This window comes from Elephantulus edwardii, unplaced genomic scaffold, assembly GCF_000299155.1.
Source record: "Elephantulus edwardii isolate Elephantulus edwardi_28Jun2011 unplaced genomic scaffold, EleEdw1.0 scaffold00063, whole genome shotgun sequence".
Taxonomy (NCBI): domain Eukaryota; kingdom Metazoa; phylum Chordata; class Mammalia; order Macroscelidea; family Macroscelididae; genus Elephantulus; species Elephantulus edwardii.
In genome coordinates this window covers 7,958,307-7,975,784 of record NW_006399813.1, presented here as the reverse complement: position 1 = coordinate 7,975,784, position 17,478 = coordinate 7,958,307, and the positions used below count along the sequence as shown (strand labels likewise).

The 17,478-nt window shown below is 42.0% G+C and overlaps 1 protein-coding gene across 1 annotated transcript in view; it reads right to left on the bottom strand.

The window, feature by feature from the left end:
* CR1 (complement component (3b/4b) receptor 1 (Knops blood group)) overlaps positions 1–17,478 on the bottom strand; it is a 196,280-nt gene that overhangs the window by 178,354 nt on the left and 448 nt on the right. The window contains exon 2 of the mRNA XM_006888005.1: positions 7,707–7,835. Within this exon, the coding sequence (XP_006888067.1) occupies positions 7,707–7,835 (129 nt within the window). The remainder of the gene's footprint in view (positions 1–7,706; positions 7,836–17,478) is intronic.

Sequence of the window (17,478 nt, the reverse complement as noted above, 5' to 3'; positions counted from 1 at the left end):
AACCACTGGGCCAATTGGCAGCATCAGCATGGATGGTGAAGAGATTGAGGTAGTTAACAGTTTTAATTTACTTGGCTCCACAGTCAACACTCTTGGTATCAGCAGCCAGGAAATCAGGAGACGAATTTCATTGGGAAAGTCGGCTGTGAGGGACCTCTCAAGAGTACTGAAGAGCAATGATGTCAGGCTGGAGACTAAGGTGCGCCTGATCCGGGCTATAGTCTTCGCAATTATGTGTATGCATCAGAGAGTTGGACAGTGAATAGGGTTGATAGAAAGAGGATTGATGTCTTTGAGCTGTGGTACTGGAGAAGAGTGTTAAATATATCAGGGACTGCTAGGAGAACAAACAGGTTTGTCCTGGAGAGGGTGAAGCCAGAGTGTTCCCTGGAGTCAAGGATTCTGAAGCTTCGTCTGATGTATTTTGGGCATGTTGCAAGGAGGGACTGGTCCTTGGAGAGGGCCATCATGTTTGGCAGAGTGGAGGGGAGGGGAAGGAGAGGAAGACCTTTGGTGAGATGGATCGATTCTGTGACTGGAGAGGTGGGAATAAGTGAGTTTGAGATGGCTAGGTTGGCACAGGATAGAACAGCGTTTAGAGCTCTTGTACCTATGGTCGCTATGAGTTGCAAGTGACTTGATGGAACATAACAACAACAACAACAACAGGGGAAGCATGGGATAAAACTATTATTGTTTGTCTACTAGTTTCTAATCTGAAAGTATGAAGGACACAGAACAAAATAATGGAGGTTAGAGGATAAGAGTAGGGTTTTCCAGCCTCTGATGAATCAGCCCTTGTACCGATACTTTTAAAAGTAAAAGAACTTCAAATATGGAGAACCCAAGAGACCATTTAACTTGAGAAAACTCATTAACCACTACAGGATTACTAACATTCACAAACTTTTTGAGGATTTGATCACTTGAATGGCTCAAAGGAGGTAATACAAGTGACCTTTTAAAAACCCAGGGTAGCACTGATATGCTCAAGCTGTCCCAACAGGAAACTCAGAGTCATCAAGGCAAATTTTAAATTTGCCAAAGGATTCCTTAGAGATTTGAAATGATCTCGTGACAGAGACCACAGGAACATCAAAACCAAGAAATGCAACTTTGATCTTTATTATGTGAATCTAAAATGAGGCAATATTTTTGGAATAAAGAGCATACACCATTTCAGTATGGATGAATAGAAAGAGGGATATGTGCAGAAGTTAAAATACTTTAAAAAATAAACTTCCTAGGAAGAGCTTGAAGGAACCATTTTTTAATAAAATTGCATAAAGAACCTAGAACCCTAGAAATGAAAATTAGAGTGGATTTCTGGGACAGCTAAGAACAAAAAAGTACAACAAAGATCCCATAGATGGAGCACAAGCATATATGATCCTCTACGATTACTTTATTGAATCAACATCATTATCTTAGTCATTAAAACTTTAAGACCCTACAGAGAAGAATACCTGTTTATTCATTATTTTATCAGCCTAGCAGAATGTTATGTTCCCTATGAAAACTTAGTAATTATTTGCTAATGAGAAAGAAAAGGAATTAGTCACTTCAGGAGAGTTCTTTGTAATTTAAGATAACCATAATTATATTTTAAAAGTAAAGTAAGTTGTATTATATCGTATAGTAGAAAGTTTTGGTAGCCAGTGGTAAGAAGCTGGACTGCAATCCCTAATGCGCACAGTTCAAATTGACCAGCTGCTCCGTGGGAGAAGGATGCTCACTCTCCTCCCATGTGATTAACTGCCTCTGAAAACCCATTGGAGGGTCAGCTATGGGTCAGTTCCAACTCAATGGTACTTAACAACAACAATGTTGTTGAGAACACATCTATCATTTTAGAGGAAGAGGTTTGAGGAACATCTCAAGTTTCAATTAAATATATGAGTAGAAAGCAGGAAGTTCATATCCTTCTAGATCAGATAATAGCCTGGGCAAAACAGCTGGTATCTAAGAGGCTTCCCAGAAGAGCTATGCATTTGAATATCAACTTTATAATTCCTCCCCTTCATCAGAAAAATGAGAGATGAATACAGATAATAGCCAAACAACAACATGGCTGAACTGACACAGGTGTCCTTGATGTTATAAACAGTTACCTGGCTGTGCTGCTAACCCAAAGGCTGGAAGTTGAAAGCCACTTAAAGATACTTTAATAGAAACCTCTGGTGAGCCACTTCTAAAAAATCAGCTGCTGAAATCCCTACGGAGCAAGTTCTGCTTCAACGGACGAGAGATCACCAGATTCAGATAGATTCCAATAGTAACTGTAGTAGGACAAGAGCATTCACTGAGATCACAAAGTTGGAAGCAGTTCTTCCGGCCCCCACTCCTCCTAGAAAAGTCACAGAGGTCATATCTAGGCATGACCATCACAGCTGTGACCCAGACCTCACTATTATCCCCTTCTATGTCTTTTTCCAGCCCCATTGGTTCGTTCCAGTAACATCTACACACACCACCAAGTGCCTACTCTAGAGAAGATAGCAAGATTCCATAAGGAAAAGCAAAGGTTGACCTCAGTGAAAGCTAACTTCATGATCATACTATTACATGCACTAATTCACCTTAGGGAACACTGGTGGCCTTGTGGTAAGAAGCTGTGATGCACTCCCAAAGGCATGTGCTTTGAATTTCAGCTAGTCCATAGGAGAAGGGTGGGCAGTCTCCTCCCAGGCAATTAACTGCCTCTGAAAACCCACTAGAGAGTTGGTTCTGACTCAATGATACGCAACAACAACAATTCCTCTTAATAAAACTATTCAAACTACTATCATGAGATGTAAATAAGGATAATCCCAAATTATTCTCAACATGTTAGACAATCAATTTAAATTTATAAGACATAATCAGGAGAACAATAGAGTTATGATGGAACCAGAGTCTAGAAGCAATAAAAAGGACAGAAAGGTACTTCATAATATGACCTTCGCAGGTGAAAATTGAGAGGAACCACATTTTCTTGTTGAGGAATAATGGGAATTCTCACCCACAAAAGACACGTAATTCTACCACTGTTCTTAGAGTATTTACCTTAATTTATATAGAAATTGCCAAAATCTGAGATGACACACAAGTCTCAGAAATCTTGTTCTCTTCATTTCCAGAAGAAGGAAGAAAAGTCTATGGGCCACTAAAGGGGCATCTCTTGGAGAGTAATTTCACCCTGCCCACACCTTTCTCAGTCAGTGTAGATTCTGACTGGGCCTGAGCTAGAAGGGCCCTGAGGAAGAAGATGCCAGCTCATCCCTCAGGCCATTTTTGAAAGGAAGTTAGGTGAAGCAGTTACTGCATAACAGCAACACATTTAACTGTTTAGGTTAAATTAACTTTATCTGGAATGTCTTAGAAATCCTTTTGAACTGAATGAGTAATAGATAAAATAATAGAAAGAAAATAAAAATGGAAGTCAAAAGTAGGTAACAAAGAAATATTTACCAAGAAGAGAATAATCATAATTGAGTGAACAAATACTGAATTTCTTGGTTGTGAATATTTCTTGATAAATGATTTTTGAATGATGGTTGTATACATTAACTAAAGGACTATCCTATACAAGAAAGACTTATCAGTGAAAATGAAAGACAAGTTGGTTCCCATTCTCATGGGCTACATTTCCCAACTGAGCTGATGACAAAGAAATCCAAGTAAATACAGAATGATACTGTAAAGAGAACATATAGAGCTGTGATAGTTATGCTATAGGAAATAGAGAAGGCAGCTCTGTGTGCCCAGTGTTGTTGGTTCTCACTCAATGGCAACAAGTTATTTCTTGAGCTATCTCTCACAGTGACCTGGAATATTTCATAAAAGGGATTACTGTATAGGAGCAATACTAGAGCTGAGAGTTGACTGGTGCTAACCTGTGCAAAGGCTGAGCAAACGTGGCTGTGTTCAAGGAACAGAAAGAAGGCCAGGTGGCTTAGAGGAGAGGGAGTTGCAGTGGAGGTGGTAATGGTGGTGGTAAAGAATTGGAGGAGTGGGTGTTTTAAAGAATTCCAGAGCCAGAACTCAGAAACTAATATCTATTGGATTTCCAAGGCTGTAAATTGCACCAGGGGAGATTGCCCACCTTTCATCCTTTGAACCACTGGTAGATTTCAACTGCAGGACAGGCACAGCTTCTGGGGGCAACGTCAAACAGATGACATCATTTTATTCTAATGTGATGAGAAGCTTTGTGCATTTTTAAGCAGAGGAAGGGTAGGAATCTTCCTAGGTGCATCCTAGATGCAGATAGATTTGTAGATGGAGGGACTGGAAAATAAAGGAATTCCTGGTTTATTGTTTTGATTTTTCAAATAGGAAGAAGTGAGGCAAAATTGTCAGTCAAGATAAGACTGAAATGTAAAATATGGGAAATCTGAATTAATTTATGTGAATAGACAGAGAAATGGTGGAAAAAGAAGGACTTTTGTTCTCCATGTGACTTTACTTATAGCAGTGTGGTGGTGGTGTTGTCATGTGCCGTCGAGTCGGAACTGACCCATAGTTGACCCTCCAGTGGGTTTTCAGAGGCAATTAGTTGCATGGGAGGAGATTGACCATCCTTCTCACATGAAGCAGTTGGTGGGTCTGAACTGTGTGCCTTTGGGATTGCAGCACAGCTTCTTACCACTAGGCCACAAGAGCTCCCTAATGTGTCCTACAGACACTTATTTTAGAATCTTACAATGTCCTTGTTCAATATCCACTTTCTGGGTCATACCCTGGACCTATGAGTTTTGGAGCGTGGGCTGGAACAGTGTTTCTCAAGCATGCTCTTGGGTGGGAACTGACTGAGAGCTGAGATACAGTCTGAAGAGGGTGTACAACAGGAGTAGAAGCCAGGAGAGAGGAGAGGGCAAAACATGAGCAAAGAAGGATGAGATGACAGGTGGGTAAGGAGATAAGAAATGCGTACTTGGGAGAGAAGCAATGGGAAATTGGGAGTGAGAAGCTTAGGTGGGATAATGTTCCAAAGGACTTGAAAACCAAATTGTTCTCTGGAAGCAAGGCTTTTGAAGCTCTGTCTCACATATTTTGGACATATTGTCAGAAGGGACCAGTCCTTGGAGAAGGACATCATACTTGGAAGGGTGGAGGGACAATGCAGGAGAGGAAGAACCTGGGTGAGATGGACTGACACAGTGACTGGGAAAATGGAGGTAGATGTTTTGGAGACAGTGAGATAGGACAGGGTTCCAAGCTATTTTTGCTACTTTTGCTTGCATCATGTCCTTCTCCAAGGAGTAGCCCCTTCTAGCAACATACCCGAAGTATTTGAGGCCAAGCTTCATCATTCTGGCTTCCAAAGACCACTCGGCAGCACCCTTCCAAAGACATTGATGTTTGTTCTTTTAACTAGCCATAGGATGTTCAGTGCTCTTCTCCAACACCACACCTCAAAGGCATCAGTTTGTCTGTCATCCTTATTCACTGTCCAAGCTCTCAGATACATAACAAGAGATTAAAAAGACCATGGCCTGAATCAGATGCACCATAGTCCTCAAACTGACATCATTACTGTTCAATAATTTGGAAAGGTCCCTTAACTGCAGATTTTCCCAGTGAAATGTGTTTCAAATCACAGGCAACTTGACTGCACATAACAACAGCAACAACAACAGGGAGCCTTTGTGGACTTTTGACAAATAAATGGAATAATGTGGAAAGGGAGGGAATCTATATAAACTTTTTACAAATGGAAATCTTAAGGAGGCTGGCGTTAGACTGACTTGTACAGAACAGGTTATTATTACATGGTTTAAAATAACCTTTTTTTCTTGTTTCTGTTTTTAAATAGAGTTCATTGCCATCAAGTTGATCCTCCTTCAGAGAAGTTGGTGTCTCTCAATGCTGAAACTCATGGTGACACATCCTTCTCACACATGGGGTCAGCTGGTGAAACATCCCCTGGCAGAGGGGCAGAAGGGAATGATCCCCTCTTTCATTGGTCAAACCAGAGACCTTCCTCTCTGACCAAAGGCAGGCCCTACAACTCCCTGAGTTGTACCCTCATTGTGGGTGGAGAAGTGGGGTTGTTTGTTGATGACTACCAGTCATGAGATGATGATGTTGGACACTCATGCCACTACTGCCTCAATCGCCCCTCCTCCTATGGAGCGGTCCACCTGTTATCACTGTGGGCCCTAGGTTCATTTTGGTGTCAGAGGGGTGTGGTCATACAACATCACCCCGACCAGTGAGCCACTGACTCCATGCGCTCCAGAACAGAACTGAGCTCTTAAAGCTTACTTGGCTGCAATCTTTAAGGAAATAGAGAAAAGCCTTTCTTCCCATGGGTGGTTATGTGGGTTCAAGCTACAGGACAAACAAACAAACAAACAAATGCAATCAACCACATTAGCAACAACACTTGACAGGTCAGTAGTCCCTGCCTTTCACGTATAAGTGACTCCGAAAGTGACGGACTATTTTCTGCAAACCAGTGTAGACTCAGAGGGCAGTGCTGCCGGAAGAATTTGACTCTCACTTGAGGTTGCTTTGTTGTTGCTGTTGCTATTGTTTTTGTTTTTAATTGCAAATGAAAACTGAATGTTAGTGGAAGCCATGTCTGTGTTGTGAAATACACGCTTGTTCAAAGGTGTTAATACGGAGGCAAATGAAATGGACCAGAAAACGCAGATGAATTTTTGGGAAGTGTCTCGTTAAGATCCAGAAGAAACGCCATTGTCAGGATAGCAGACAGTAAATTGTAATAAGATCAACATAGTGCAACAGCCCAGATGCTTTATCTAATTGAGGGTGGTCGCTTAAATTCTGGTCCACGCAATAGTCACATTGCTAATATGAGTAGTAACAGTTGTCATCGTTATTTGCCTAATCTCACTTGATATTCCATACTGCTCATCACTGGTTTCATTTTACAGATCAAGAAACCAAGCAAAAGCAAGTTAAATGACTTTCCCATGCCCTCCCAGTTATTGAGGTATTCATAATATAAAGCCTCTTAATAAACTAGCAATTCGTTGGACCCTGAAGGTAATTTAAAAAGTTATATTATTTTATAGCAACAATAATAAATATTATCTTTCAGAAAGATTATACTTCTGTGAAAGTATTCAAACTGGAAAAAAAGGGAGCCACGTTAAATGTTGAAAGGTCCTTCTAAAAGCCTGTCCCATCACAGAAGAGAAATAACACGAAGGAAGACGTTATTCTAAGTTATGTCTTCAATTTTCAAAATAACCTCACACATTTACTGTTCAAGACCTCTTCAACAACCTCACATCAAAGTGCAAAAGATCAGAGAATCGTCTCTGGCAGATAGGCACACTCTTCTGCTTTAGCGAAGTGAGTGGGAGGATCTGAGGCTTTTACTGGGTTGGAGCGCAGTTCTGAGTGTGCAGAAACCAGCCCTGTGGGATTATGTGCCCAGTGGGCGCTCTCACAGACCTCCGAGTGTCACATCCAGCCCAGTGGCATAACTGAATCCTGGTCGTGAGGAGTCCAGACAGGACTGAGCACACCGGGTGCCATATGGCACTTCTTGGTTGTGCAGTCTCCAATTCTGAAGGTCTTGGCTCCAGAAGGAGCGAGTGAGGTGCCGGAGATCGAGATCTCGGGGACTCCCATGTTTCCAGCGCTCTCCTCGCTTTCTCACTCTGGACACCCGCTTTGCATCGCAGGGCAGTGCCCTTCTGAGCCCCAGATTCGCATCCCTACTTCCAAATTCCCCCCTCCTTTCTCACCTAAGACCCCTGGCGCGATGAGAGCCAAGAAAACCCAAAGCAGGTGCATGGCTCCCATGCCCCCAGGAGTTCCAGCGAAGCGAGACCTTTGAGCCTCCGGGAGAGCAGAGTGTAGCAGGCAGGCGGCAGCTGCGAGCAAAGGGAGGTGAGCCCTTAAATAGAGTCTGACAGCACGTGCAAGGTTTGCTCATGCAGCTACAAGCAGCTTGGGGCCCAGACACAGCCCCCGCGAGGGGGCGGGGCTGGCGGGAGGAGGTGGGCGGGCCCAAGAACTCCGCCCTCTTCTCTCAGTCTCTCTTAGCTTTTCAACTTTTTAGACCTTGCAACTCAATACATCTATAGATCCCTCTCTCTGTGGAACAAATATTTCCACAAAATAACAATCACCTTGACAGATAGCCACTGTTGGCCTGTTCTGTTCAACTCACATCTATTTCCATAGCCTTCTATTTGTAGGATTCTGGATTGTATTTCCTCAATCCACTTCACTACCCTCTCTGAGATCTAAGCATTCAAAACTTGTTTACTTCGAAGGGAAACCTATGAACAGGAGGCAAGGCTTCTATTATCCTCATTATATTGATGTAAACACAGTAAAGTAAAAATTGCACAGAGAATCCCCATATGCCTATCCTCCATTAGTTAAATGCTGTCACTATACCCTTAAGTTCTTTATCATTATCTCCTAACAAAACTAGCTCATTGTCATGGAGTCAGAATCGACTCATAGCTGATCCTCCAGTGGGTTTGCAGAGGGATTGCCCGGCTTTCTGGGGCGGAGCCATGGGCGCGTGCGAACTGCTGGAACAGCGCCCCTGTCGGGTGAGCCGTGCAACTCTCTACAGACCATGACACTGTCTACTCATGTACACCTATCTACGCATACTTCTTCTTGTTAGTGGCCTTCTAGTCGACTACTATTTGATGAGCAACATATCTGAATCTTGACCTATCCTGCAGCACCCACAGGATCTCTGATAGGCTAAAGCACATTGGTATAACCACTGTGTCAATCCATCTTGTTGAGAGTCTTTCTTTTTTTCCCCTCTGACCCCCTGCCTTTCCCAGCATCATGTCTTTGTCCAAGAACTGACCCCTCCTGACCACATGCCCAAAGTCTAAGAGACAAAGTTTCGCTATCCTTGCCTCAAAGGAACACCCTGGTTGCACTTTCTCCATGACAGAGCACTCTTCAACATCACGGCTCAAAGGCATTATATATATATAGTTGCTGTAAGTTAATTCCAATTATTGGGATGCTGTATATACAGAGTAGAATATCTCTGTACAGTTTTCAAAGCTGTCGACTTCAGAAGGAGATCTCCAAGACCATTTTCCAAGACTCCTCATTTCTGGCTGGTTCTGAACCACCAACCTTTGGGTAGTTGAGCACTTAACTATTTGTACTACACAGGAACTAACATATAGGATTAAATATTTAGAATTGTATCATTATTGCTTTGAAATAATTTGATATATAGTAATTTCAAGTATGATTCTACCTCTTCTCAATACTTCAGTGTGTTATTTCCTTAAAACAAGATATATCCTATAAACCTTAAAACAAAACCTATCTTATATACCTTAAAACAAGGTATATCTTCTATAATTACTGTATATCAATCAAATACAGGACATTAACATTGATACAATGCTTAATCTAAGATACAAACTATATTAGATACCAAACAAGTGAAAGTCCACAACAAAAGAAAAACAAAAAAACCCAAACCATTATGTTGTTGTTGTTGTTATGTTCCATTGAGTTGCTTGCAACTCATAGTGACCCTATGTACAAGAGCCCTAAACCCTGCTCTATCCTGTGCCAACTTCACTGTCTCCAACACACCCACTCCCATTACTCTAGCCACTTAATCGATTCATCTCATCTAGAGTCTTTCTCTCCTGCACCGTCCCTCCACTCTCCCAAACATGATGTCCCTTTCCAAAGACTGGTCCCTTCTTGAAACAGGCCCAAAGTATGTCGGACAAAGCTTCAGAATCCTTGCCTCCAAGGAGCAGCCTGGCTTCACCCTCTCTACGACGAACCTGTTCTCCTAGCAGTCCATGGTATATTCAACATTCTTCTCCAGCACCACAGCTCATAGGCATCAATTTTTCTATCACCCCTAGTCATTGTCCAGCTCTCTGATGTATAGCATGCAATTGCGAAGACTGTGGCCCGGATCAGGCACATCTTAATCTCTAGCCAGATGTCATTGCTCTTCAGTACTCTGGAGAGGTCCCTCACAGCTGACTTTCCCAACACAATTCGTCTCTTGATTTCCTGGATGCTGGTACCAAGAGTGTTGATTGTGGAACCAAGCAAACTAAAATTGTTAACAATTTCAATCTCTTCACCATGCATAATGATGCAATCCCTTCACCATCTATAATGATGCTGCCAATTGGCCCAGTGGTAAGAATCTTTGTTTTCTTGATGTTGAGCTTCAATCTATATTGAAGGATGTAGTCCTCGACCTTCTGCAGCAGCAAATATTTCAGGTCATTCTCAGTTTCAGCAAGCAGGGTTGTGTCATCTGCATAATGCAGGCTGTTGATGAATCTTCCTCTAATCCTAATGCCACATTCCTCCTCATACAGCCCAGCCTCCTAGATGATCTGTTCTGCCTAGAAAAAAAAATCCAACCCTTTTTCTTTTCGTTTAAGACCGCTCCACAGTTCAATGCTTGTTGTAGACCGAGGGTAAAGTATATTAATTAGTATTAATATTGATACAGAACACCAAGAATGTATAAGTAAAAGAGGCAAAGCAAGAGGCTAACAGTTCTTGAACGACTGAAGCACAGATCTCAGCTTCCCTGTGCCTTTATTGAAAATTGTGAGGGAGCAAACTGTGAAGAGAATTCTATGCAAATGAAGCTAAGCTCTTTCTATTGAAAACCTTGTACTTGACTCAGGAGGGAGGGGTTAACAAATACAATACAAGAATGGTGTAAACACCTAAGGTTTGTCTTAGTGCCTACTCCTATAAACATTTAAGGTTTGCCTTAGTGCTTCAGGATGAATTCCAGCTTGTTTCCAAACCTCCTTCCTGATACGGCATTTGGTTTATTATAAATATTTAGCATGAAATTTGACTTCCCACAAATGCTAGATTTGGTTGTTATGGCTTTGTTCTTCTTTTTCTTGTCCCCCCTCCCCCATTATCCTTTAATTTGAAAATGAACCTCAGTCTTTTTTGTCTTTCATGATCTTGATATTTTTGAAGAATACCTGGTTGTTATTCTTGTAAACTCTCTCTCTGGTGGCCTGTAAACTAGGTCATGTTGTCAACTCAAAGGTATACAGTTCAAATCCATGGGAGGAAGATAGGCAATGTCCTCCCATGGAATTTACTGCCTTTGAAAACCCCCTGTAGGGTCAGCCATGAGTAATTTCTGATTTGACAGCACATAACAGCAACAACAAGAACAAGAAGAATATTATCCTTAAATTAATTATCTGTTATAGTGTAACAAATTACTAAGAAGTAGTGATTTAAGGAATACAAGAAGAATTTATATTATACAAAGGCTTTTGACTGTGTGGATCATGACAAGTTGTGCCGACTTTGAGAAGAATGAGAGTCCCAAACACTTGATTGTGCTTATGGGGAACTTATATCTGCATCAGGAGGCTGTTGTGTGAATGGATCAGAGGAGAATTGCATGGTTTGGAAATTGGGAAGGGAATACCCCAAGGATGTATTCTATCTCCCCACGTGTTCAATGTATATGCTAAGCAAATTATCCGAGAAGCTGGACTCTATGAAGAGGAATGTGGAATCAGGATTGGAGGGAGATTCATCAATAATCTGTGTTATGCAGATGACACACTCTTGCTGGCTGAAAGTGAGGAGGACTTGAAGCACTTGTTGCAGAAGATCAAGGAATGCAGCCTTCAGTATGGACTGCATCTCAATATCAAGATCCTTACCACTGGATCAATAGGCAGTGTCGTGATGAATGATTGAAACTGAGAAGAGAAGGATTGAAACTGTCATGAGAGGAGATTGAAATTGCCAACAGCTTCATCTTGCTTGGATCCACAATTAACACCTTTGGTACGAGAAGCCAGGAAATAAGAAGATTTATTGCACTGGGAAAATCTGTAGTTAGGGACCCTTCCTAATTATTGAGGAGTAGTTTGAGGACTTAGGTGAGTCTGATTCAGGCCATAGTCTTTCTGATTACTATGCATCTGAGACCTGGAATATGAATATGGACGACAGGAAAAGAATCGACGCCTTTGAGCTGTGGTGTTGGAGAAGATCACTGAGCATTCTTGGGCAGCCAAGAGAATGAACAGACATATCATGGAGAGAGTGCAGCTGGAGGGCTCTTTGGAGGCAGGAATCATGAGGCTTTGCCTCACATACTTTGGACATATTACTAGGAGGTGCTATACCTTGGAGAGTGACATGATGCTGGGAAGGGTGGAGGGTCAGCAAAGAAGAGAAAGACCCTCAACCAGGTGGATTGACATGGTGACTGCTGCAATGGGCTTTTTTTGTGTCAGAAAGTGTGGGGTTGGCACAGGACAGGACTGGGTTCAGATATTTTGTTCACAGGGACACTATGAATCATACTTTACCTGACGGCACCTAACAGCAGCAACAACAACAATAGCAATATAGTGACTTTAAAAAAAACTCTGGTGGTGCTCGCTTCGGCAGCACATATACTAAAATTGGAACGATACAGAGAAGATTAGCATGGCCCCTGCGCAAGGATGACACGCAAATTCGTGAAGAGTTCCATATTTTTTTTAATTTTAAATGATCTTTAACATTTGTTTCCTCTAGTAAATTGCATTTTCCATGAAGGAAAAAAAAACCCAAAAAACAAACTCTGGTGGCTTAATGGTAAGGAATCGTGTTGCCAACCTGAAGGCATGCAGCTTAAATCCACCAGCTGCTCTATGGCAGAAAGATAGATAATCTTTTCCTGTATGGTTTACTGCTTCTGAAAATGTGCTCAGTTCTCACTCCACAGTATTCAATAATAACAAGAAGTGACTTAAAGGGAGCTATAGACCATAGGGTGTTGTGCTGCTAACCAAAAGGCCGAGCATCTCTGGTGGTTCAAATCAATTAGCAACCTTAAAGAAGAAAGATGGACATTCTCCTCTTGTATAAATAATACAGCCTCAGTAGCCTGGTGGAGACTCAGTATGAGTCAGAACTTGACAGCAGTGCACACATCTGTGAGTGGATGGCTTAAACCAAGACCGAACACTTATTTCACACATTTTCTGCGGCTAAGAAATTTGCAAGCATCTTGACTGGGTGATTTCAAGTTAGAGTCTTGAGCCAGGGTTATCAATTAGAGCTACAGCCATCTCAAGGCTTGACTAGGCACGGAGAACTCACTTCTAAGATGATTCACTCTCATGGCTGTTGGATAGATGTCTCATTTCCTTACCATGTTAGCTCCACCATAAAGTTGTTTGAATATCAGACACTCAAATGAATGACGTTGTAATTGACTTCCTCCAGGGCAAAAAAGAATGGCAGAAGGCACAGTTGTTTTTTTTTACCTTGTCTCAGAAGTCACACTTTGTTGTATTTACAGTAAGAGTTTTGAACATACCATGGCCTGCCAGGAGAATGAACAGGTTTGTCCTCAAGAGGGAGAAACCAGGCTGCTCCCCGGAGGCAAGGATTTTGAGGCTCTGTCTCATCTACTTTGGGCATGTGGCCAGGAAGGACTAGTCTTTGGAGAAGGACATCATGTTTGGAAGGGTCGAGGGACAGTACAGGAGAGAAAGACACAGGATGAGATGGATTGACTCAATGGCTGGAGAAATGGGGTTAAGTCTGTCAGAGATGATGAGAATTGGCTCAGGACAGGGCACACTTCAGAGTTGATATACATAGGGTCCCTGTGAGTGATAGGCAACTTGATGGCGCATAGCAACAACAACATCAGATCCACAAGTCTGTACTTTTCAGTCTGAGTGGGAAGGTTGTAGGGCCATCTTGGAAGCTGGTACCACACATTCCCAAATTTGACTTTGATGTTTGCCCCTGGTTGGATTCAGGTTAGTTGTTTTAGGGAGCTCCGGTAGCCTAGTGTTTAGGGAGTCACACTGTTAACCCCTAGATGGTGTCTGTCTGTTAGTTTGAATCTACCAGTCCATTCTTGGGAGGCTGATGGGCAGGTCCCTTCTGCGTGACTGACATCCTTGGAAACACAGTGGAGGGTCATTAGTGAATGAATTCTGACTCAATGGCAAAGAAAGAGGGATTGATTTTAAGAAGGATCCTTACCATCAAAGGGATCTTGTCTCTTTTTTTTTAGTACATTAGGTCAAGAGGCACATAATGTATATTTATCCTATTACGGGTGTTAAGAGTTTGTTCTATTTACAACTATAGAACAATCTCACTGATTTCACATGCAAGCAAGATTTTACTGAAGATGATCCAAAAATGACTGGAACAGCACATCAACAGAGAACTACCAGAAGTCCAGCCTGGGTTTAGAAGGGGTCGTGGTACTAGGGATATTGTAGCTGATGTTAGATGGATCTTAGCTAAAAACAGAGAATACCAGAGGGATGTCTATCTGTGTTTCATTGACTATGCAAAGGCATTTGACTGTGTGGATCATAACAAACTGTGGCTGACTCTGAGAAGAATGGGAATCCCAGAACACTTGATTGTTCTAATGCGAAACCTATACTTGGACCAGGAGGCAGTTGTCAGAACAGAGCAAGGGAACACTGCATGGTTCAAAATTGGGAAGGGCATATGCCAGAGATGCATCCTATCTCCATACCTTTTCAACCTATATGCAGAACAGATTATCTGGGAGGCTGGGCTCTATGAGGAGAAATGTGGGGTCAAGATTGGTGGAAGATCTATCAACAATCTGCGTTATGCGGATGACACAACCCTGCTTGCTGAAACTGAAGAGGACCTGAAGCGCCTGCTGCAGAGTGTCAAGGACTGCAGCCTCCAATATGGATTGAGGCTCAATGTCAAGAAGACAAAGATTCTCACCACAGGACCAACTGGCAGCATCAGGATGGATGGTGAAGAGATTGAGATTGTACACAGCTTTAGTTTGCTTGCCTCCACAGTCAACACTCTTGGCACCAGTAGCCAGGAAATTAAAAGGCGCATTGCCATGGGAAAGCCTGCTGTTAGGGACCTCTCCAATGTACTGAAGAGCAATGGTGTCTCTCTGGAGACTAAGGTACTAAGGTGCGTTTGATACAGGCCATGGTCTTCGCAATCACTTGTTATGCATCAGAGAGTTGGACAATGACCAAAGAGGATAGAAGGAGAATTGATGCCTTTGAGCTGTGGTGCTGGAGAAGAGTATTGAGAATACCATGGACTGCTAGGAAAACAAACAGATTTGTCCTGGAAAGGGTTAAACTGGGTGGCTCCTTGGAGGCAAGGATTCTGAGGCTCCGTCTAACATACTTTGGACATGTTGTGAGGAAAGACCGGTCCTTGGAGAAAGACATCATGCTTGGGAGGGTGGAGGGACGGCACAGGAGGGGAAGACCCTCTATGAGGTGGATTGATTCAGTGACTGGGATAATCTGGATGGGAGTGTCAGAGACAGTGCGATTGGCACAGGACAGAAGAAGGGTTTAGGGCTGTTGTACATAGGGTCGCTATGAGTCACAAGTGACTCGATGGCACATAACAACAATAACAACTGGTGTTAACTTTTGATCACTGTTCTACCAGTTTTCTCTATTTTATTTTATTTTTTTAGCTTTCTCTATTTCAAAATTACTATTTTTTCATTGTTGTTGTTATTGCTCTGCACTGTTGAGTTGGAGCTGACTCATAACTGACCCTCCTGTAGATTTGTAGAGGTTTTAAATTGCACAGGAGGAGATTGTCTATCTTTATCTTACAGAGCAGTTGGTGGACTGGAACTGCCTGACTTTGGGTTGGCAGAGCAACTCCTTACCACTAGGCCACCAGACATCCCTAGTTTTTCCTTGTGGTTGCTAAGTGCTGTCAAGCTGAGTATGACTTATAGAGACCCTATGGACAATAGATCTTAACTCTGTCCCACACTGCACCATCCTTACCATCCTTGACACATTTGAGTCCATTGATGAAGATACTGCATCAGTTCATCTCTTTGAGGGTCTTCCTCTCTGATGACCTTTCCAAGCATGATGTCTCTTTGCAAGGAATAGCCTCTTCTAACAACATGCCCAAAATATGGGACATATGGAGCTTTACCATCTTTGACTTCAAGGAGCACTCTTGTTGCACTTTCTCCAAGACATAAGTGCTCTTTTATCAGTCCATGGGATATTCAGTACTCTTCTCCAACACCACAACTCAATCTGTTATCCTTATTCACTGTCCAGCTGTGGCTTGAATCAAGCCATGATGCTCTTCAGGTCTTTGAAGAGATCCCTGAGAGCAGACTTTCCCAATGTTCCCTGGACCCCTCACTGCTGGCACCAAGGGTGTTAACTACGAATCCAAGCAAGATGAAATTGTTGACAATTTTAACCTTTTCTCCATATATCATGATGTTGCCTATTGGTCCAGTAGATTTTTGTTTTCTTGATGTTAAGATGTAATCCATATTGAAGACTGCAGTCCTTGAACTTTTTAAGCAAGTGATTCAGGTTCTCCTCATTTTTAGCAAGCCAGGCTATGGCATGTGGGGAAATACTTAGAAACTATGTAAGAATTTAGTTTTTTTTAAAATAAAATATCATTTAAAAAATTTAACATTCTGATCCATTAATTTTGGCATAGGGAGCTATAGTGGTCTAGTGGGTAAGAGTTGGCTCTCATCTCAATGCCAAATAGTTCAAATCTACCAGCTCCTCCTTGGGAGAAAGATGGGGAATCTCTTCTCAAGAGAGTTACAGTCTCTGAAAATCTGCTGAAGGGTCAAGCCACACGTCAAGTTTGATGCAACAGTAACCAACGACAACAATTTTAGCGTAAAGAACCCTGGTGGTGGTGTGTGTTATACGTTGAATTGCAAAATGAAAGATGGCAGTCTCCTGTCATAAAGATTTACAACCTTAGAAACTAGATGTGAGGTCACTGTGAGTTCAAATGACCTTGACCACAGTGGTTAGTTAATTAGTCAAATTTAGGCTGTGGAGCCCTGGCAGTAGAGTGGTTAAAGGGCACAGCTGCTAACCAGAGGTGGTTTGAACTCACCAGCAGAGCCACAGGAGAGAACTGAAGCAGGCTTCTGTAAAGCTCACCGCCTTGGAAACACTGTATGGAGCAGTTCTGTTCTGTCCTGTAGGGTTGCTGTAAACTTGAACTGACTTCTGGAAGAAGGGATCCGTGGTGGTGTAGTGGATAAAAACTTGGCTGCTAACAAGAAGTTTCACAGTTTGAATCCACCAGTTGCTCTGTGGAAGAACTATGTGGCAGTTCATGTCCATAGAGACTCGGAAATCAGATGCAGCAATTATAATCTGGCTTGTAGGCTTGCTGTGAATTGAAATAATTGTGAAAGCAGTGGGTTTGGGTTTTTTAGTGATTCTTGCCTGACTTGATTGGTACTAAAATGGTTGCCAAGTGATGCTTTTCCTACATCAATCAATTATTTTATCAATTAGAATTCAGTGACAAATAATAACCTTTTCTCTTCCCATTAATACATATATTTTTGTTTTTTTAAAAATCTAGATAATTTTTTTTTAAAAAATCAATGTGGACTTATATATTTTTTTTAAAAAATTACATTACACACATATTTTAGGGCATTATTTTTATCGTAGGAGTATGCAATGAGGGTTGCAGAGTGGATTA